This window comes from Ciconia boyciana, unplaced genomic scaffold (assembly GCF_034638445.1).
Source record: "Ciconia boyciana unplaced genomic scaffold, ASM3463844v1 HiC_scaffold_38, whole genome shotgun sequence".
Taxonomy (NCBI): Eukaryota; Metazoa; Chordata; class Aves; order Ciconiiformes; family Ciconiidae; genus Ciconia; species Ciconia boyciana.
Window position 1 is genome coordinate 714,497 of NW_027328406.1, and position 21,634 is coordinate 736,130.

Here is a 21,634-nt window from a genome sequence, read left to right on the forward strand (position 1 = left end):
TCTTGAGGGCTGGCACCTCCCCCCCTCGCGTGGGTTCCATGGCAACCGCCGCCATTTTGAAGGCTGGCGCCTTCACTACGCGGGCACCATGGCAACGGCCGCCATCTTTGTTGAGGGCTCCCGCCGCCATCTTGTGGCCTGGCATTATCGGGGGCCGGGGGGGCACCCCATTTTTGAGGTATTCCCTTTTTTTGGGGGGGATCCCCAAACCCCTCCTCCCCCCCAAACCCCAAATCATAGACAGGAGGCAGAGCGGGGGGGGGTGTCAGTAAACGGCTTTAATAGGCCTATGCTATGGGGGGGGGAATTTTGGGGGTGCAGGGGGATTTTGGGGTGCGGGTGCGGGGGGGTCTCCCTCACCCCCCATATTAAACTACTTCTCCACCTCCCCTGGTTTTCGGGGTCCCCCTCGCCGGCAGCCGGAGCCCCCTGCTTCTTGAGGGGGTCCGGAGGAGGGGGAGGGGGGCGGTGGGGTTTTGGGGTCCCCCGTGGGGTTTTGGGGACCCCCGGGAATAAAGGGGGGCACTGGTTCCAGAAGGCGAGGGGTCCCCCCCCTCCTCCTCCTCCTCCTCCTCCTCCTCCCCGTGGGATTTGGGGGCTTGGCTGCGGCGGGAGGGGCTGGCGGCTGCGGGGGTCGGGGTCCAATTTGGGGGACCTGGGGAGGAGGAGGAGGGGGGAGGGGAAATGGGGGTGTCAGTGTATCGCTATGGGGGGGGACCCCAAACCCCTCCTTGCTTGGGGGGACCCCCAAAACCCCCTTGATTTGGGGGGCACGACCCCAAAAATCCCTTTCCCAGGGGGGGAACCCCAACACCCTCCCCTTTACTTTGGGGGACCCCCAAGCCCCCTTTCCCCAAGGGGAACCCCAAAAACCCCTTAATTTGGGGGACCCCCCCAAAAAAACCCTTAATTGGGGGGACCACCCCAAAACCCTCTTAATTAGGGGGACCCCCAAAACCCCCTTAATTGGGGGGACCACCCCAAAACCCTCTTAATTAGGGGGACCCCCCAAAACCCCCTTAATTGGGGGACACCCCCCAAGCACCCCTCCCCAGGGGGTCCCCAAAACCCTTTAATTTAGGGGGACCCCAACCCCTCCTTCCCCGAGGGACCCCAAAATCTCCTTAAATTGGGGGGGACCCCCAAACCCCCCCCCTTTAATTTAGCCGAACCCCAACCCCTCCTTCCCCATAGGGACCCCCAAAATCTCCTTAAATTGGGGGGGGGGTCCCCAACACCCCCCTCTTAATTTGGGGGACCCCAAAACCCCCCTTTAATTTAGGGGGCCCCCAAACACCCCCCCCCTTCCCAGGTACCTCCTTACCTGCTTCCTCGCCCCTCGGCGGAGTCCTTGCCTTCCTCCCCTCCTCCTCCTCCTCCTTCCGTTTTGGGGTCCCCCGCCGTTTCCGGGGGCTCGCCGCCCCGCCTTCTCCCCCTCTTCTTCCTCTTCCTCTTCCTCCTCCTCTTCCTCTTCCTCCGTCGGGGGGTCCCGCTTGGGGCTGCTCCCCCCCGCCGATTCTTCCTCCTCGGAGCCTTCCTCCTCTTCTTCCTCCTCTTCGGAGATTTCCTCTTCCTCTTGGGGGGTCCCCCCTATTTGGGGGCTCCCCCCTTGTTGTGGGGTCCCCCCTATTTGGGGGATCCCTCCTATTTGGGGGGTTCCCCCCCCGTTAGGAAGCTGCCCCCCCAAATGAAGCCGGACGTGTTGTTGAAGGTTGAGGGCGTTGGTGAACTTCTTCTGACAAAGGGGGCAAGAATTTGGGGGGCCCCCTCGGTGGCCCCCGAAATGAGCCCGTAAATTCCCGCGGGTGGAGAAACAACGCCCGCAAATCTTGCAACGAAAAGGGCGTTCGGCCCCCCCAAAAATCCCCCCCGAAACCCCCCCGTGTTGCCCAAAATGTAACCGTAAAGCTCGAGGGCAACTCAACACCCGTCGGCAAACGGGGCATTGGTGGCGAGGTGGATCCGGCGAGGATGATGACGATGACGATGACGGATTGGGGGGGTCGATCTTCTCCACCAGTTGTTGAAGTTTGGAAGTTTCCGAAGGGGTGGTCTCCAAAAAAAGGGGGGACCCCTTAAAACGCCCGGTCAAGAGCGCCCAACCGGGGGGTTTGCCGGGAGGGGTGTTTTCATCGCCGCCTTTAGATCTTCCCTCGGTGGCCTTCAGCAGGAGAAGCTTGTGGAAGGCGGTGAGGTGTTGGGTGGGCGCGGTGAGGTGATGGGTGGGCGCCGTGAGGTGTTGGGCGGCCGCCGTCAGGTGTTGGGTGGCCGCCGTGAGAGGTTGGGTGGCCACGGCGAGAGGTTGACCGGCCACGTTGAGTTGGGTGGGCGAGGTGAGATGTTGGGTGGCCGCGTTGAGAGGTTGGGTGGCCCCGGTGAGATGTTGGGTGGTCGCGGTGAGATGGTGGGCGGCCGCGTTGACGGGTTGAGCGGCCGTGTTGACAGGTTGAGTGGCCGCGTTGAGTTGGGCGGTCCCGGTGAGGTGTTGGGTGGCCCCGGTGAGGTGTTGGGTGGCGGCGTTGACAGCTTGGGTGGCCGCGTTGAGTTGGTTGGCCGCGCCGAGATGCTGGGCGGCCCCGGCGAGCGGCTGGGTGGGCGCGGCGAGATGTTGCGCCGCCCCGCCGAGACGTTGGGCGGCCCCGGCGAGCGGTTGAGCGGCCCCGGCGAGCTGTTGGGTGCCGGCGGCGAGAGGTTGGGCGCTCCCGGTGAGCTGTTGAGCGGCCGCGTTGAGATGTTGGGTGGCCGCGTTGAGTTGGGTGGGCGCAGAAAGATGGTGGGTGGCTCCGGTGAGATGGTGGGTGGCGCCGGTGAGATGGTGGGAGGCTCCGGTGAGATGTTGGGTGGACGCCGGCGCCGGGAGGAGGTAATCGAGGTGTTGGGGGACGGGATGGGGGTTCATCTGAACGTGGGGGTACTTCTCGCGGTGCCGGTGGAAGTGGACCTTCAAATTGCCGCGGGTGGTGAAGCGGTTGCCGCAAACGTTGCATTTGTAGGGTCTTTCGCCCGTGTGCGACCGGAGGTGGATTTGCCGGGCGCTATCGCTGCCGAAAGCTTTCCCGCAAAAACCGCATTCGTGGCGGGGGGTCCCCGAATCCCCCCCGATATTTTTGGGGCGCAAAAGACCCGGCGAAGCCCCTCCAGCCAACGGCGGGAGGAAGGCGGCGACGCCGGCGGTGACGCCGCCGGAATGGGGTTCGGTTTTAAGTCCCCGCGTTCCGGCGGGGAAAGGAGGGAAAAGATGGAAGAAATGGGGTTTGGGGGGGTCGTTTTTGGGGGTGAAGGGGGGTAGGGGGGTTTTGGGGTGCTCTAGGGTCCCCAAAAGTAAAACTTGCCGGCAGATCTCTTCCGTCATCTGCATCTGGTGGAGTTGGCGTTGTTGAAGGACCCGGAGTTCTTCCAGGATCAAAGGGAGGTTAAGGGGGGCCCCCCCAGATTGAGGGGGACCCCCATTCGGTGGGGGAGGCGGGGGGTCCGGTTCGGCGTCCATGCCTGGGGGAGGAAGAGGAGGAGGAGGAGGAGGAGGAGGAGGAAGACGACGGAGCGACGGGACCCTCGCGGGGGGCCGGGAGGCGGCGGTAGCGGGGGAGCCTGCGGAGGAGAGAGAGAACCACCCCCCCCCCCAAAAAAAAACCCAGTTGTGTACCCCAAAATCCTTTCCCACAACCCCAAGGACGCCCCGTAAAGGATTTCCCACCCAGAGCCCCCAAAATCACCGACAGCCCCCCAAAATCCTCTCCCCCAACCCCAAGGGCTCCCCATAAATTATTTCCCCCCAAATCACCGGTAGCCGCCCCCAAAATCTCCCCACTCTTGCAGCCCCCAAATCACCATTCTGCCCCCAAAATATCATCCTCCCCCGCAGCACCCCAAAACCATCATTAGCCCCCCAAAACCTCCTCCTCTCTCCTGCAGCCCCCCAAATCACCTTTACCCCCCAAATGGCGTCACACAACCCCCACCCCGGCAGCCCCAAAATCACCATTATAACCCCAAAATCACCATCATCACCCCAAAATCCCCATTATCCCCCCAATTCACCATTATCACCCCAAAAATCACCATTAGCCCCCCAAAATCACCATCTTCACCCCAAAATCCCCGTTATCCCCCCAATTCACCATTATCACCCCAAAAATCACCATTAGCCCCCAAAATCACCATCGTCACCCCAAAATCCCCGTTACCCCCCAATTCACCATTATCACCCCAAAATCCCCATTAGCCGCCCAAAATCACCATCATGACCCCAAAATCCCCGTTATCCCCCCAAAATCCCCATTATCACCCCAAAATCACCATTATCCCCCAAAATCCCCATTATCACCCCAAAATCCCCATTATCACCCCAAAATCACCATCATCACCCCAAAATCCCCATTATCCCCCAATTCACCATTATCACCCCAAAAATCACCATTATCACCCCAAAATCCCCATTATCACCCCAAAAATCACCATCGTCACCCCAAAATCCCCGTTATCCCCCCAATTCACCATTATCACCCCAAAAATCACCATCGTCACCCCAAAATCACCATCGTCACCCCAAAATCCCCGTTATCCCCCCAATTCACCATTATCACCCCAAAAATCACCATTATCCCCCAAAATCACCATCGTCACCCCAAAATCCCCGTTATCCCCCAATTCACCATTATCACCCCAAAAATCACCATTAGCCCCCAAAATCACCATCGTCACCCCAAAATCCCCGTTATCCCCCCAATTCACCATTATCACCCCAAAATCACCATTAGCCCCCAAAATCACCATCATGACCCCAGAATCCCGTTATCCCCCAAAATCCCCATTATCCCCCAAAATCCCCATCGTCACCCCAAAATCCCCGTTATCCCCCCAATTCACCATTATCACCCCAAAATCCCCATTATCCCCCAAAATCACCATCATGACCCCAGAATCCCCGTTATCCCCCAAAATCCCCATTATCCCCCAAAATCCCCATCGTCACCCCAAAATCCCGTTATCCCCCCAATTCACCATTATCACCCCAAAAATCACCATTATCACCCCAAAATCACCATCATCACCCCAAAATCACCATCGTCACCCCAAAATCCCCGTTATCCCCCCAATTCACCATTATCACCCCAAAAATCCCCATTATCCCCCAAAATCACCATCATCACCCCAAAATCCCCGTTATCCCCCCAATTCACCATTATCACCCCAAAAATCATCATTATCACCCCAAAATCCCCGTTATCCCCCCAAACAGCATCCCTCCCCCGGCACCCCCCAAAATCCCCGTTATCCCCCCTAAAATTCCCCCCCCCCCCCACTAAAGTCGGGGACGGACGGATGGATGGATGGATGGAGGCCGGACAGACAGACAGACGGCCGGCGGGGTAGGGGGGGGCTTGGGGGGGGTCCAGGGATGGATGGACAGACGGACAGATGGATGATGGATGGAGGGACGGATGGATGGATGGATGGACAGCCGGACGGACAGCCGGACGCGGGAAGGGAGCCGGCTAGGCCGCAGGCCCGTCCGTCCGTCCGTCCGTCACCCACCTCCCGGCTCAGCCATGGTTATGGGGGTGTCTCCCCCCACCTCCCCCCCAAATCTGGCTGTGGGAGGAAGAGGAGGGGACGAAGGCGGTTGTGGGGTGGGGGGGGGCCCCCCCAAATCGTGATGTCATGAGGGGGGAGGGGGTCTCTGGGTTGTGATGTAAAAAGGAGGGAGGGGGTGGCGGTGTCACGCCAGGAGTGATGTCACACGGTGGGGGGGGGGGTGTGTCAGGATTTGGGGGGCTCAGGGTTTTGGGGTCTCTATGGGGTCACGATTTGGGGTGTCTGTCCCCCCCCCATGTGAAAGACATTTTGGGGGTCTCCATGGAGCTCAGAGTTTGGGGGGGTCCCTGCGGGGGGCTCAGGTTTTTGGGGGTCCCTGTGGGGCACTGACATTGGGGGTCCCCATGGGCACATATTTTGGGGGACCCCTGGGGCTCACTGTTTGGGGGGGGGGGTGTCTCTGTGGGGCTCAGGATTTGGGGATCCCCCCTATGGGGCACACAGGGGTGCGGGGGGATCACCCCTTCCTACCCCCCCATGCCCCCCATTTTTGGGGGATTCGCCCCCCAAGTTAGGGGGCAGGGAGTGACCCCGTAACGGAGCGCAGCCGGCCGGCGTTACCTAGCAACCGCACAAAGAAAATGGGGTGAAAAAGGGGGAATTTGGGATTAGGAGCCCCCAAATCCCCCCCCCCCCCCACCTTGGAGCAGCCCCGGTACGGAGGTTTGGGGGGTCTGTGCTGAGGTTTGGGGGTTTGGGGGGACCCTGAGAAAGTTTGGGGGACCCTGAGAGAGTTTGGGGGACCCTGTTGGGATTTGGGGGATCTTGAAGGGGTTTGGGGGCTTGAGGGGTTTGGGGGACCCTGAGGGTTTTTAGGGGGGCTTGAGGGGGTTTGGGGGGCTTGAGGGGGTTTGGGGTCCCTGAGGGGCTTTTAGGGGCTTGAGGGGTTTGGGGTCCCTGAGGGGCTTTAGGGGGCTTGAGGGGTCTGGGGGGCTTGAGGGGGTTTCTGGGACCCTGAGGGGTTTGGGGGGCTTTGAGGGTCCCTGAGGGGTTTTGGGGTCCCTGAGGGGCGTTTAGGGGGCTTGAGGGGTTTGGGGTCCCTGAGGGGTTTTGGGGTCCCTGAGGGGCTTTAGGGGGCTTGTGGGGGTTTGGGGGGGACTTGAGGGGGTTTTGTGGGACCCTGAAGGAGTTCGGGGGACCCTGAGGGGGTTTGGGGGCTCTGAGGGGTTTTGGGGGTCCCTGAGGAGATTTTGGGGGAACCCCGGCAGGATTTTTGGGGGTCCCTGACCAAGTTTGGGGGGGTCCCTGACCAAGTTTTCAGCCCCTGACCAAGTTTTGGCGACGCTCAGGGGTTTGGGGGGACGACCCTGCTGAATTTTGCGGGGACCCCTGCCGAGTTTGGGGGTCCCTCCTAAGATTTGGGGGGTCCCTCCTAAGATTTGGGGGGCCCTGACGTGATTTGGGGGTCCCCGAAGGACTTTCGAGCCCCTCGACAACTTTTCGGACACCCTGAGAAAGTTTGGGGGGGGGGGATGATGACGGAGCCTGCTGACATTTTGGGGACCCCTCCTTAATTTGGGGACCCCTCCTCACTTTGGGGGACCCCTCCTCAATTTGGGGGGATCCCGCATCACTTGGGGGGGGCAATTGCTTAAACACCTCTCCCCCAAACTTCCCCACCGGGCCGATCCTTCCCTCCGCATCCCCCCAGCCTCATTTTTTGGGGGTTCCCCCAAACCCACCTCCCCCACTCCCAAGCCCCCCCCAAATTTAGGGACCCCCAAATCTAGGGGAACCCCAAACCCCTCACCCCCCCAAATACCGTGGTTGGAGCCCAGGAGCTGCTGCGGCTGCTGCTGCTTGCGACGAGGCATCCCCCAAATTTGGGGGGGGCACAAAAATGGGGGTCACAGTGACAAAGAGGGGGGACAGGGACAAAAGGGGGGACGACACCCCAAAACCCTCCCTCTCCCTGTCCCCGAGCCCCCAAAGCGGGGCCCCACCAGGGACACGCCTCCCCCCTTTTCAAAAAACCCTTTTTTCCCAAAACCGCCTTTATTTCCCCCATTTTCCTCCCGTTAACCTCTTCCCTTCCCCCTCGACTCCTGGGGGGGATGTGGGGGAGGGGCTCATTTTTGGGGTGTCTATTTATTTTGGGGTCTGCTTCATTTTGGGGGTGTACCCTTATTTTGGGGGTTAAACCCTTATTTTGGGGGTTAAATCCTAATTTTGGGGGTTTTAAACTTATTTTGGGGGCTTCTACTTATTTTGGGGGGTAGGCTCATTTTTGGGGTGTCTACTTCTTTTGGGGGTGTACACTTATTTTGGGGGTCTACTTAATTTGGGGGTTAAATATTTATTTGGGGGTTAAACCTTTATTTTGGGGTGTTAAATCCTAATTTGGGGGGTTATAAACTTATTTTGGGGGGGATTCTAATTATTTTTGGGGGTGGGCTCATTTTTGGGGGTGTCTACTTCTTTTTGGGGGTGTATATTAATTTGGGGGTCTACTTAATTTTGGGGGTTAAATCGTTATTTTGGGGGTTAGACCTTTATTTTTGGGGTTAAATCCTAATTTTGGGGGCTTATAAACTTATTTGGGGGGGTTCTACTTATTTTTGGGGGGTTGGCTCATTTTTGGGGGTGTCTACTTCTTTTTGGGGGTGTACGTTAATTTTGGGGATCTACTTAATTTTGGGGGTAAATCCTCATTTTTGGGGGTTAAACCTTTTGTGGGGGGTTAAATCCTTATTTTGGGGGTTAAATCCTTATTTTGGGGGTTATAAATTTATTTTTTGGGGGATTTTACTTATTTTTTGGGGTGGGCTCATTTTTGTGGGGTGTCTACTTCTTTTTGGGGGTGTCTACTTATTTTCGGGGGTTACATCCTTATTTTGGGGGCTTAAATACATTTGGGGGGTTAAACCTTTATTTTTGGGGGTTAAATTCTTATTTTGGGGGTTCTAACCTTATTTTGGGGGGTTCTACTTATTTTTGAGGGGTGGGCTCATTTTGGGGGTGTCTACTTCTTTTTGGGGTGTCTACTTCTTTTTGGGGGTGTCTACTTATTTTTGGGGGTTATATGCTTATTTTGGAGAGCTATATACTTGGGGGGTGTTTATGCTTATTTGGGGGGGCAAGCGAGGGGAGGCTTTGAGGGGGAATATTCATGAAGGGCCGGAAACAAAGAGGCTTATTTTGGGGTGTCCCCCATTTTGGGGGGGGGTTATTCTTACCTGGGAGGGGGACGAAGGCACGAAAGTGGGGTGCGTCTCCTGGAGCTGTCCTGGGGGGGAAGGAAAAGATGGGGTGAATGGCCTGACACCCCCCACCTTGTTGCCCCCCAAAAGAATGGGGACACCCCCCCAAGGCCTGATCCCCCATCAGGGGCCTCCTCGGGGCCTGCTGCCCCCCAAAACCTGCTACCCCCAAACCCTGGTGCCCCCCCCCCAGGCCTTGTGTCCCCCCCCCCGAGGCCTACCTGGGCCTAGTCCCCCCTGAGGCCTTGTCCCCCCCTGAGGCCTTGTCCCCCCGCCCCCGAAGCCTGTTCCCCCTCAGGGGCCTCCTCAGGCTTCCGCCCCCCACCTCGAACCCACCCCGAGGCGGTTGCTAAGGGAAACGCCGCCGTTGCTAAGGAAAACCCCGCGGTTGCTAAGGGAAACCCCGCGGTTGCTAAGGGAAACCCCGCGGTTGCTAGGGGGAGAGACGCGCTTCCGGGTTCCCCCCCTCCTCCCCGCCTCTCTCAGGCAGCCTGCGCAGGCGCGGCCTCTCCCTAAAAAGCCACGCCCCTCCCAGCGCCGCAGGGACCAATCAGCGCGCGTTGCTAGGCAGATCAGAACACCCGCCTTCCGCGCATCCCGCCTCCCCCCACCCCCGCTACGGCGGCGGCGCGGGGACAAAAGGGCGCGTAGCGCGCTTCATTAGCATACAGCCCCCGCCTACTCGCCTGAGGGGGCGGGGCTTTCATTCATAACCCCGTGGCGGCCACCGAGGCCACGCCCACTCCGCCCCCCCCGGTTTGGGGGGGCTATAGGGGGTGGGGCGGAGTTTGGGGGGGCTATAGGGGGTGGGGGGCTATAGGGGGTGAGGGGTGTCGGGGGGTGGCTCCCAGTATGGCCCAGTACGGCCCAGTCTGGGGCCTCTTCGCACCCATTTTGGGGTGCAATTTGCAAATTGATGCATTTTGGGGGTGCAATGTTGGGGTGCAGCGCGCTTTGGGGGGCGATTTGCACGCGGCGCATTTTGGGGTGCAGTTTGCAAACCGATGCAATTTTCGGGGTGCAATTTTGGGGTGCAATTTGCAAATTGAAGCATTTTTGGGGTGCAATGTTGGGGTGCAATGTTGGGGTGCACTTTGCAAACTGATCTATTTTGGGGGTGCAATTTTGGGGTGCAGTTTGCAAATTGATGCAATTTTGGGGTGCAATTTTGGGGTGCAGTTTGCAAACTGATGCATTTGTTGCGGTGCAATTTTGGGGTGCAGATTGCAAATTTATGCATTTTTGGGCTGCATTTTTGGGGCGCAATTTGCAAACCGATGCATTTTTGGGGTGCAATTTTGGGGTGCAGTTTGCAAACTGATCCATTTTTGGTTGCAGTTTTGGGGTGCAAATTGCAAACGGATGCATTTTTGGGGGTGCAGTATTGGGGTGCAGTTTGCAAATTTATGCAATTTTGGGGGTGCAATTTTGGGGTGCAATTTGCAAATTGATGCAATTTTGGGGTGCAATTTTGGTGTGCAATTTTGGGGTGCAGTTTGCAAACGGATGCATTCTTGGGGTGCAATTTTGGGGTGCAGTTTGCAAATTGATGCAATTTTGGGGTGCAATGTTGGGGTGCAGTTTGCAAACTGATGCATTCTTGGGTGCAATTTTGGGGTGCAAATTGCAAACTGATGCATTTTTTGGGGTGCAATTTTGGGGTGCAGTTTGCAAACTGACTCATTCTTGGGGTGCAATGTTGGGGTGCAGTTTGCAAATTGATGCAATTTTGGGGTGCAATGTTGGGGTGCAGTTTGCAAACTGATGCATTCTTGGGTGCATTTTTGGGGCGCAATTTGCAAACGGATACATTTTTGGGGTGCACTTTGCAAACGGATGCATTCTTGGGGTGCAATTTTTAGGGTGCAGTTTGCAAACTGATGCATTTTTGGGGGTGCAGTTTTGGGGTGCAATTTGCAAATTGATGCATTTTTGGGGTGCAGTTTGCAAACTCATGCACTTTTGGGGGTTGCAGTTTTGGGGTGCACTCTGCAAGCTGATGCATTTTTTGGGGTGCAATTTTGGGGTGCAGTTTGCAAACGGATGCATTTTGGGGTGTAATCTGCACGGTGATGCGTTTCGGGGTGCACTTTTGGTGGTGCATTTTTGGGGTGCACTCTGCAAACTGATGCACTTTTGGGGGTGCAAAGTTGGGGTGCAGTTTGCAAACTGATGCATTTTTGGGGTGCATTTTTGGGGTGCATCGCGTTTTGGGGTGCACTGTGCAAGCTGATGCATTTTGGGGTGCGATTTTGGGGTGCAATTTGCACGGTGAGGCGTTTCGGGGTGCACTTTCTGGTGGTGCATTTTTGGGGTGCAATTTGCAAACGGATGCATTTTGGGGGTGCAATTTTGGGATGATCTTTGCAAATCGATGCAATTTTGGGGGTGCAATTTTGGGGTGCAATATGCAAACCGATGCATTTTGGGGGTGCAATTTTTATGGTGCAATTTTGGGGTGCAATTTGCAGACTGATGCATCTTTGGGGTGCACTCTGCAAACTGATGAACTTTTGGGGGTGCAATTTTGGGGTGCACTTTGCAAACTGATCTATTTTTGGGGTGCAATTTTGGGGTGCACTTTGCAAACTGATGCATTTGTTGCGGTGCAATTTTGGGGTGCAGTTTGCACACTGATGCATTTTTGCGGGTGCAATTTTGGTCTGCAGTTTGCAAATTGATGCAATTTTGGGGTGCAATTTTGGGGTGCAATTTGCAAACCGATGCATTTTTGGGGTGCAATGTTGGGGTGCAATATGCAAACATGCATTTTTGGGGTGCAATTTTGGGGTGCAATATGCAGACTAATGCATTTTGGCGTGCATTTTTGGGGTGCATTTTTGGGGTGCACTTTGAAAATGGATGCATTTTGGGGGCGCAATTTGCACGGTGACGCATTTTTTGGGGTGCCCTTTGCACACTGGTGCATTTGGGGGTGCAATGTTGGGGTGCAATTTCGGGGTGCATCGCATTTTGGGGTGCACTTTGCACGGTAACGCATCTTGGGGTGCAATTCCCGCGTGATGCCTTTGGGGGTGCGCTTTGCAAACCGATGCATTTTTGAGGTGCAATTTTGGGGTGCGCTTTGCAAATTGATGCATTTTTGGTGACGCATTTTGGGGGCGCAGCGTGCACGGTGACGCAGTTCGGGGTCCGTTTTGGGGTGCAATTTTGGGGTGCACGGCGGTTTGGGGTGCAATTTGCACGGTGACGCATTTCGGGGTTCACTGTGGTGACGCATTTTTGGGGTGCCCTTTGCACACTGGTGCATTCTTGGGGTGCAATGTTGGGGTGCAGTTTGCAAACTGACTCATTTTTGGGGTGCAATGTTGGGGTGCAAATTGCAAACGGATGCATTTTTGGGGGTGCAATGTTGGGGTGCAGTTTGCAAACGGATGCATTTTTGGGGTGCAATGTTGGGGTGCAATATGCAAATTGATGCATTTTTGGGGTGCAATTTTTAGGGCGCACTTTGCAAACGGATTCATTTTGGGGAGTGCATTTTTAGGGTGCAATGTTGGGGTACAGTTTGCAAACTGACGCATTTTGGGGGTGCAATTTTGGGGTGCACTTTGCAAACTGATGCATTCTTGGGGTGCGATTTTGGGGTGCAATTTGCAAACTGATGCATTTTTGGGGGTGCAATTTTGGGGTGCAGTTTGCAAACTGATGCATTTGTTGGGGTGCATTTTTAGGGTGCAAATTGCAAACTGATGCATTTTTGGGTGCAATTTTGGGGTGCAGTTTGCAAATTAATGCAATTTTGGGGTGCAATGTTGGGGTGCAGTTTGCAAACGGATGCATTCTTAGGTGCAATTTTGGGGTGCAATTTGCAAACTGATGCATTCTTGGGGTGCGATTTTGGGGTGCAGTTTGCAAACTGATGCAATTTTGGGGTGCAATTTTGGGGTGCAGTTTGCAAACTGATGCATTCTTGGGGTTCAATTTTGGGGTGCAAATTGCAAACGGATGCATTTTTGGGGGTGCAATTTTGGGGTGCAGTTTGCAAATTTATGCATTTTTGGGGTGCAATTTTGGGTAGCAGTTTGCAAACGGATGCATTCTTGGGGTGCAATTTTGGGGTGAAAATTGCAAACTGATGCATTTGTTGGGGTGCAATGTTGGGGTGCAGTTCGCAAATTGATGCAATTTTGGGGTGCAATGTTGGGGTGCAGTTTGCAAACGGATGCATTATTGGGGTGCAATTTTGGGGTGCAATTTGCAAACTGATGCATTTTTGGGGTGCAATTTTGGGGTGCAATATGCAAATTGATGCATTTTTGGGGTGCAATTTTTAGGGCGCACTTTGCAAACGGATTCATTTTGGGGAGTGCATTTTTAGGGTGCAATGTTGGGGTACAGTTTGCAAACGGATGCATTTTTTGGGGTGCAATGTTGGGGTGCACTTTGCAAACGGATGCATTTTTTGGGGGTGCAATTTTGGGGTGCAGTTTGCAAACTGATGCATATGTTGGAGTGCAATGTTGGAGTGCACTTTGCAAACGGATGCATTCTTGGGGTGCAATGTTGGGGTGCAAATTGCAAACGGATGCATTTTTGGGGTGCATTTTTGGGGTGCAGTTTGCAAATTAATGCAATTTTGGGGTGCAATGTTGGGGTGCAGTTTGCAAACTGATGCATTCTTGGGGTGCAATTTTGGGGTGCAAATTGCAAACTGATGCATTTTTGGGGTGCCATTTCCAAACTGATGCATTTTGGAAGTGCAATTTCGGGGTGCAATTTGCAACCCGATGCGTTTGTTGGGCTGCAATTTTGGGGTGCAATTTGCAAATTGAGGCTTTTTCGCTTGCAATTTGGAGTTCCGGATTTGGGGTGCGATTTGCCCGGTGATGCATTTCGGGGTGCACTTTGCACTGTGACGCAGTTCGGGGTGCGATTCCGGGGCGCGTGCCACTGGGGGGAGTCCATTCCCCCCCTCCCCCATCGCGCCCACCCCTCCATTTTCTCCCCCCCCCCCCCCTTTTCCCCCGCCCCGGTTTTGGCGCGAAACCCGGCGGGTTGGCTTCAAAATGGCGGCGAGCCTCCCCCCGCGCAGGCGCGGTGGCTCCTCCAATTTAAGGTGAAACCGGGGGGATTCGGGGAGGGAAACTCCAATTATTTTTTTTTAATCGGGATTAATTTTATGATTTTTCTGACTGAGTTCTTCAGCTTTATGTAATTTCTCTGCTAAAATAAATTATTCAGTTATTATTGCCATTATTTAATCGAATAGATCTTAATCAATCACGTATAGGCCCCTTTCCAGTCATATAATTAATACAATTATAAGGCCAACAATTAATATTGATAAGCTTTACATTATATTTATCCTCTATTTCTATTATTTAATATCATTATATTATTAATAAAGGCAATCCGGCGCCTTTGGGTCGTTGCGTCGCCTTTGATCTCATTAAATTGCCTTTGATTTCATTTATTTAATTCCCTTTATTTCGTTTTTGCCGTTTCTGCCATAGGTTTTTATTTTTTATTTCACTGGTTCTTAGTTCTTTTATTTCATTTCATTGGGTTTTATTTCTTTCATTTCACTGATTTTTATTTTTTGCTTCATTCATTTTTAGTTCCTTTATTTTGATTTCTTTTATTTCACTGATTTTTATTTTTTATTTCATTGATTTTTAATTTTTTATGTCATTGATTATTTTTAATTTCGTTGATTTTTATTTCTTTTGCTTTTATTTCTCTTATTTCATGGATTTTTAGTTCTTTTCTTTCATGGATTTTTATTTTTTATTTCATTTCTTTTTATTTCGATTGTTTTTATTTATTTGATTTAATTCCTTTTTAATTAATTTCTTTTTATTTCTTTTAGTTTTATTTCTTTTATTTCCTTGAGTTTTAGTTCTTTTCTTTCACTTATTTTTAGTCCTTTTTTGCATCCATTTTTCATTCTTTTATTTCATTGATTTTTATTTTATTTTATTGAGTTTTATTTCTTTTATTTCATTTATGTTTATTTCATTTATTTTTAATTCTTTTCTTTCTTTTTCTTTCATTTCTTTATTTCTTTTATCTTCTCGATTTCAATTCCTTTAACTTCATTAATTTTTATTTCTCTTATTCAGGTTATCTTTATTTCTTTATTTTATTTTATTTTATTTCCTCATTGTTATTTCTTGTCTTTCACTTATTATTTGTTCTTTTATTTAATCTCTATTTATTTCTTTTCTTTTTATTTCATTTCTTTTTAATTTTATTTTTTTATTTCATTTATTTTAATTTATGTCTTTTATTTCATTTATTTTTTAATTTTTATTTCTTTTATTTAATTTATTTGTATGTCTTTAATTTATTTGTATTTCTTTTATTTAATGTCTTTTTACTTGTTTTATTTTTATTTCATTTATTTAATTTCTTTTTATTTAATTTTTTTCTTTTATTTTTATTTCTTTTATTTCATTTCTTTATATTTCATTTCTTTTTATTTCATTTCTTTTTATTTCTTTTCTTTTTTTCTTTTCTTTTTATTTCTTTTCTTTTTATTTCATTTCCATTTATTTCATTTCTATTTATTTAATTTCTATTTAATTTATTTTTCTCTTTTCTTTTTATTGCTTTTCTTTTTATTTAATTTCCATTTATTTCATTTCTATTTATTTAATTTCTATTTATTTCTTTTTATTTCTTTTCTTTTTATTTCATTTCTATTTATTTAATTTTTTTTATTTATTTTCTTTTTATTTAATTTCTTTTTATTTAATTTCTATTTATTTAATTTCTTTTTATTTCTTTTCTATTTATTTAATTTCTTTTTATTTCATTTCTTTTTATTTCATTTCTTTTTATTTCTTTTATTTCTTTTCTATTTATTTCATTCCTTTTTATCTATTTTCATTTTATTTCTTTTCTTTTTATTTAATTTCTATTTATTGCATTTCTTTTTATTTCATTTCTATTTATTGCATTTCTTTTTATTTCATTTCTTTTTATTTCATGTCTTTTAATTTCATTTCTTTTTATTTAATTTCTATTTATTTAATTCCTTTTTATTTCTTTTCGTTTTATTTATTTTCTTTTTAATTTCTATTTATTTCATTTCCATTTATTTCATTTCTTTTTATTTCTTTTCGTTTTATTTAATTTCTATTTTTTAAATTCCTTTTTATTTCTTTTCGTTTTATTTCTTTTCTTTTTATTTAATTTCTATTTATTGCATTTCTTTTTATTTCATTTCTTTTTATTTCATTTCTATTTATTTAAATTTTTTTATTTATTTTCTTTTTATTTAATTTCTTTTTATTTAATTTCTATTTATTTAATTTCTTTTTATTTCTTTTCTTTTTATTTCTTTTCTATTTATTTCATTCCTTTTTATTTCTTTTCGTTTTATTTCTTTTGTTTTTATTTCATTTCTATTTATTTCATTTCTATTTATTTCATTTCTTTTTATTTCATTTCCATTTATTTCATTTCTTGTCTTTTTATTTCATTTCTTTTAATTTCTTTTCTTTTTATTTATTTTCCTTTTATTTCTTTTCGTTTTATTTCTTTTCTTTTTAATTTCTATTTATTGCATTTCTTTTTATTTAATTTCTATTTATTTCGTTTCCATTTATTCCATTTCCATTGCTGCCATTTCCGTCGCTGCCATTTCCGCTGCCGCCATTTCCGTCGCTGCCATTTCCGTCGATGTCATTTCCGCTGATGTCATTTCCGTCGCTGCCATTTCCGGGTATCCCATGGCCACTGCTGCCGTTTCTCGGATGCCGTGGCTTTGTGGGCCTTTGGGTTGAAGAGCCTTTGCTTCCGTCTCTCCGGGTCTCTCACTTCCTGTCCCTGGTCCCGCTCCGCCCCTCCCCCGCCTCCCTCCCCGCCCTCACCGCTGCCCGCCCCTCCCCCTCCGCCCCGTCCTCATTCTGCTTTTATTTTTCTTTTATTTTTCTTTCATTTTTCTTTTACTTTTCTTTTATTTTTCTTTTATTTTTCTTTAATTTTTCTTTTATTTTTCATTTATTTTTCTTTTATTTTTCTTTCATTTTTCTTTCATTTTTCTTTTATTTTTCATTTTTCTTTTATTTTTCATTTATTTTTCTTTTATTTTTATTTCATTTTTCTTTTATTTTTCTTTTATTTTTCTTTCATTTTTCTTTTATTTTTCTTTTATTTTTCTTTAATTTTTCTTTTATTTTTCTTTAATTTTTATTTTATTTTTCTTTAATTTTTCTTTTATTTTTCTTTCATTTTTCTTTAATTTTTATTTTATTTTTATTTTATTTTTCTTTCATTTTTCTTTCATTTTTCTTTAATTTTTATTTTATTTTTATTTTATTTTTATTTTATTTTTCTTTCATTTTTCTTTCATTTTTCTTTAATTTTTCTTTTATTTTTCTTTCATTTTTCTACATTTTTCTTTCATTTTTCTTTTATTTTTCTTTCATTTTTCTTTCATTTTTCTACATTTTTCTTTCATTTCCCTGTATTATTCTGTATTTTCCTTTAATTTTTCTCTTTTCTGTATTTTTCTTGATTTTTAAATGTTTCCTTTCTTTTTTATTTTCCTTTATGTTTCCTTTTATTTTTCTGTATTTCTCGTTTATTTTCCTGTATTTTGCTTTTATTTTTAATTTTTCTTTTATTTTTAATTTTTCTTTTATTTTTAATTTTTCTTTTATTTTTCTGTATTTGTCTTTTACCTGTCCTTTATTTCTCTTTTATTTTTCTGTCTTTTTCTGACTTTTTCTGTATTTTTCTTGCCTTTTTCTTTTATTTTTCTGTATTTGTCTTTTATTTTTCTGTATTTTTGTTTTATTTTTCCTCGCCTGGCCCCCCCTTCCCCCGTAGTATTATCATCATCATCATCATCATCGTCATTATTATTATTATTATTATTATTATTATTATTATTATTATTATTGTTTTTGTTTTTGTTTTTGTTTTTGTTTTTGTTAATCGTCATCATCATCATCATCCTGTATTTCTAATAATAATAATAATAATAATAACAACAACAACAACAGTAAATCCTGTAATTCCAATAATACTACTGATAATAATTCTGTGTTTTAATAATAATAATAATAATAATAATAATAATAATAATAATGTCCGCATTTCCAATAAAAATAATAACAATAAGACTAATAAAAATAGTCCTTATTTTTAATAATAACAATAACAATAACAATAACAATAATAATAATAATATCCTGTAATTCAAATAATAAATATAATGATTATGTATTTCAATAATAATAATGATAAATAAGTATAATAATAATATTGTCTGCATTTCCAATAAAAATAACAAAAAGAATAATAAAAATATCCAATAATAATAATAATAATAATAATAATAATAATAATATTGCCCGCATTTCCAATAATAACAATAAGATTAATTTTTAAAAGCCCGTATTTATAATAATAATAATAATAATAATAATAATAATAATAATAATAATAACAACAACAACAACAATATAGCCCGCTTTTCCAATAATAATAACCATAATATTATTATTAATAATATTTATAACAATAATAGTATGTATTTTTAATACTACAACTACTACTAATAATATAATAGCCCGTATTTCCAATAATAATAATAATAATAATAATAATAATAATAATAATAATAATAATAATAATAATAATAATACCACAAATAAAATAGCGGGCATTGCTGATAAACCGAGAAAGGCTGAAATCGTAACGGCATCTGCGAATAATAATAATAATAATAATAATAATAATAATAATAGTAATACAAAATAAAATAAAGGAGTAGTAATAATAATAATAATGAAATCAAGTCGTAACCATGCAATAAAGCAATCATCGCAATATAAATTAGTAATAAAATTGAAATAAAGCGGCAGTAATAATATTATAAAGTACTAATGAAAATAAAATAAAGTGGTGATAATAATATAAAGTACTCCTAATAGTAAAACAGAGTCGTGAGAATAATGAAATAAAGTACTAATAAAAATAAAATCAAGTCGGAATAATCATATAAAGTACTCCTACTAATAAAATGATGTAGTGATAATAATGAAAAGAAGTAGTAAAAATAATAAAGTTGTAGTAAAAATAAATTAAATAGTAATAATAGTAATAGAATGTAATAATAAAGTAATAAGAATAATAAAAAATAAAGTAATAACAACATCAATTACTGAAAATAGTAAAATAAAGTAGTGGTAATAATGATAATAAAGTAGTACTACTAATAATAAATTAAAGTAACAATAAAAAATAGTAATGACAATAATAAAATAAAGTAATATTAATATAAATTAGTAATAATAATGCATTAAAATAAAAAATATTACAATAATAATAACAAGAATAACAAACTAAAAGTATTTCTGCTAATAATAATTAAAATATAAAGGCGAAGTAATCGTGCTAATAATAATATTAGTAATAGAAAATAAGGTAGAGTGTGTTCCTGTTAATAATACTAACAATAAAGTGGCCTCTATTATTATTATTAATAATAATAATATTAATAACAACAAAGTAGAAGTATTTCTAATAATAATAATAAATACAGTAGCTCACATTTCTGCAAAGTCGTAATAATAAGAATAAAATAGCAACTACTGTTGCTAATAATAATAATAATAATAATAAAAAAATCATAAAGTAGACGTATTTCTGATAATATTAATAATAATAAAATAAAGCACATATTTCTGGAAGAATAGTAATAATAAGAAGAAAACAGCAAATATTAGTGATAAGAATAATACTGAGAAATAAAGCAGAAGTATTTCTGCTAATAATCACAATATTAATAAATAAAATAGTGCGTAGTTCCGCAAAGGCAGTACTAAGAAGAATTTTAAAAGCAATTATTATTATTAATAATGCTATAAATAAAGTAGAAGCATTTGTGCAAAACATAAGAGTTAATTAAAATAAAGTTGGCTGTATTTCTGCTAATAAAAATAATAATAGAAAGTCAAGTAGAAGGTTTTAGTGCTAATAATGATAATAAAAGAAAAGAAAGGATGTATTAATAATAATAATAAAAAGAAAAGAAAAGAAGGTAGGATGTATTATTGCTAATAATTATTATTATAATAATAGAAAAGAAGGTAGGATGCAATAATAATAATAATAATAATAATAATAATAATAATAATAGAAAAGAAGGTAGGATGTATTATTGCTAATGATAATGATAATGATAATAATAATAATAATAATAATAATAGAAAAGAAGGTAGGATGTATTATCGCTAATAATAAAAAAAGAAAAGAAGGTAAGATTTATTATTTTTATTATTATTACTATTATTATTATTATTATTGATGTATTATTACTAATAGTAATAATAAAAAAGACAATAAAATAGGACGTATTATTGCTAATAATAATGATAATAAAATAAAAAAGTAGGTTGTATTATTGCTGCTCATAATAAAAATAATGAAAGAAAATAAAGTAGGATGTATTATTGCTAATAATAATAGTTATTATAATAAAAGAAAATAAAGTAGGACATATTGCTAATAACGATAATAAAAGAAAATAAAGTAGGATGTATTATTACTGCTAATAATAATGATAAAAGAAAATAAAGAAGGATGTATTATTGCTGCTAATAATAATGATAAAAGAGAATAAAGTAGGATGTATTACTGCTAATAATAATAATAATAAAAGAAGATAAAGTAGGATATATTATTGCTAATAATAAAAGAAAATAAAGTAGGATATATTATTGCTAATAATAATAATAATAATAAAATAAAGTAGGATATATTATTGCTAATAACACTACTACTAATAAAAGAAAATCAAGTAGGACGTATTATTGCTAATAAGAAGAAGAAGAAAAGAAAAGAAAGTAGGATATATTATTGCTAATAATAATAAGAATAAAAGAAAATAAAGTAGGACGTATTATTGCTAATAATAAAAATAAGAAAATAAATTAGGATGTATGATTGTTAATAATAATAATAATAATAAAAGAAAATAAAGTAGGATATATTATTGCTAATAACAATAATAATAATAATAATAAAGAAAAGAAAGTAGGATATATTATTGCTAATAACAATAATAATAATAATAATAATAAAGAAAATAAAGTAGGATATATTATTGCTAATAACAATAATAATAATAATAATGAAAATAAAGTAGGATATATTATTGCTAATAACAATAATAATAATAACAAAAGAAAATAAATTAGGACATATTATTGCTGCTAATAATAAAAATAATAAAAGAAGATAAAGTAGGATGTATTATTGCTACTACTAATAATAATAAAAAAAGAAAACAAAGTAACATATAATAATAATGATAATAATAAAATTATTAATATAACAATAAAATATAATAATAGTAATAATAATAATAATAATAATAATAATAATAATAATAATAATAATAATTCTACTAAGGTAACAACAACAACAAAATAGCAAGTCCTGCCCATAAAATAATAACAATGATGAAACGGCAAATAAAATACCAAAAATAATAAGAGCAAATAAACCCATTACCATTAATTGTCAGCTAATAACGCTAATAAAGCTAATAACGGGCGCGGAGGGGAGGCCGGCTCTTCCCGCTCGCTCGCGGTGTATTTTGGGGCTGGCGGGGGCAGTCCCTTTTTCGCTGCTAAACCCGCCCGGTTTGGGGCTTTCCCGCGCAGCTGCCGCCGCCAAAAATAGCCATTATTGGACCTGAAACCCCAAAAAGGGCTTTTTTCCCCCCAGACTGAGATCCTGCTTCTCGTTTTCGGGCTTTTCGTGACAGCTGTTGCTCTCGGCACCTGAATTTCGGGGTCTGATGAAGTTGATCTCCCCCGTGCCCTCGATTAGGGCCGAAAATTAACTCTATTAGG

General features: G+C 43.3%; 1 protein-coding gene across 1 annotated transcript; it reads right to left on the reverse strand.

The window, feature by feature from the left end:
• Positions 1–75: 75 nt before the first annotated feature.
• On the reverse strand, positions 76–7,415 carry SALL2 (spalt like transcription factor 2). Its single transcript, XM_072849228.1, has 3 exons — positions 7,358–7,415; positions 1,325–3,588; positions 76–138 (listed from the first exon to the last, which is right to left on the reverse strand). Exons 1-3 carry the CDS (start codon positions 7,407–7,409, stop codon positions 76–78), a joined length of 2,379 nt encoding a protein of 792 aa, XP_072705329.1. The 5' UTR covers positions 7,410–7,415.
• Between the last annotated feature and the right edge of the window lie 14,219 nt (positions 7,416–21,634).

What these genes read in the sequence shown, in the direction of transcription:
- SALL2 (XM_072849228.1), bottom strand. Translation starts at nt 7,409, where the DNA reads ATGCCTCGTCGCAAGCAGCAGCAGCCGCAGCAGCTCCTGGGCTCCAAC. An exon ending in GCTCCTGGGCTCCAACCACG is followed by an intron (nt 3,589 to 7,357) that starts GTATTTGGGGGG and finishes TCTCCTCCGCAG; the next exon opens with GCTCCCCCGCTACCGCCGCC. An exon ending in GCCGAGGGGCGAGGAAGCAG is followed by an intron (nt 139 to 1,324) that starts GTAAGGAGGTAC and finishes CGATAATGCCAG; the next exon opens with GCCACAAGATGGCGGCGGGA.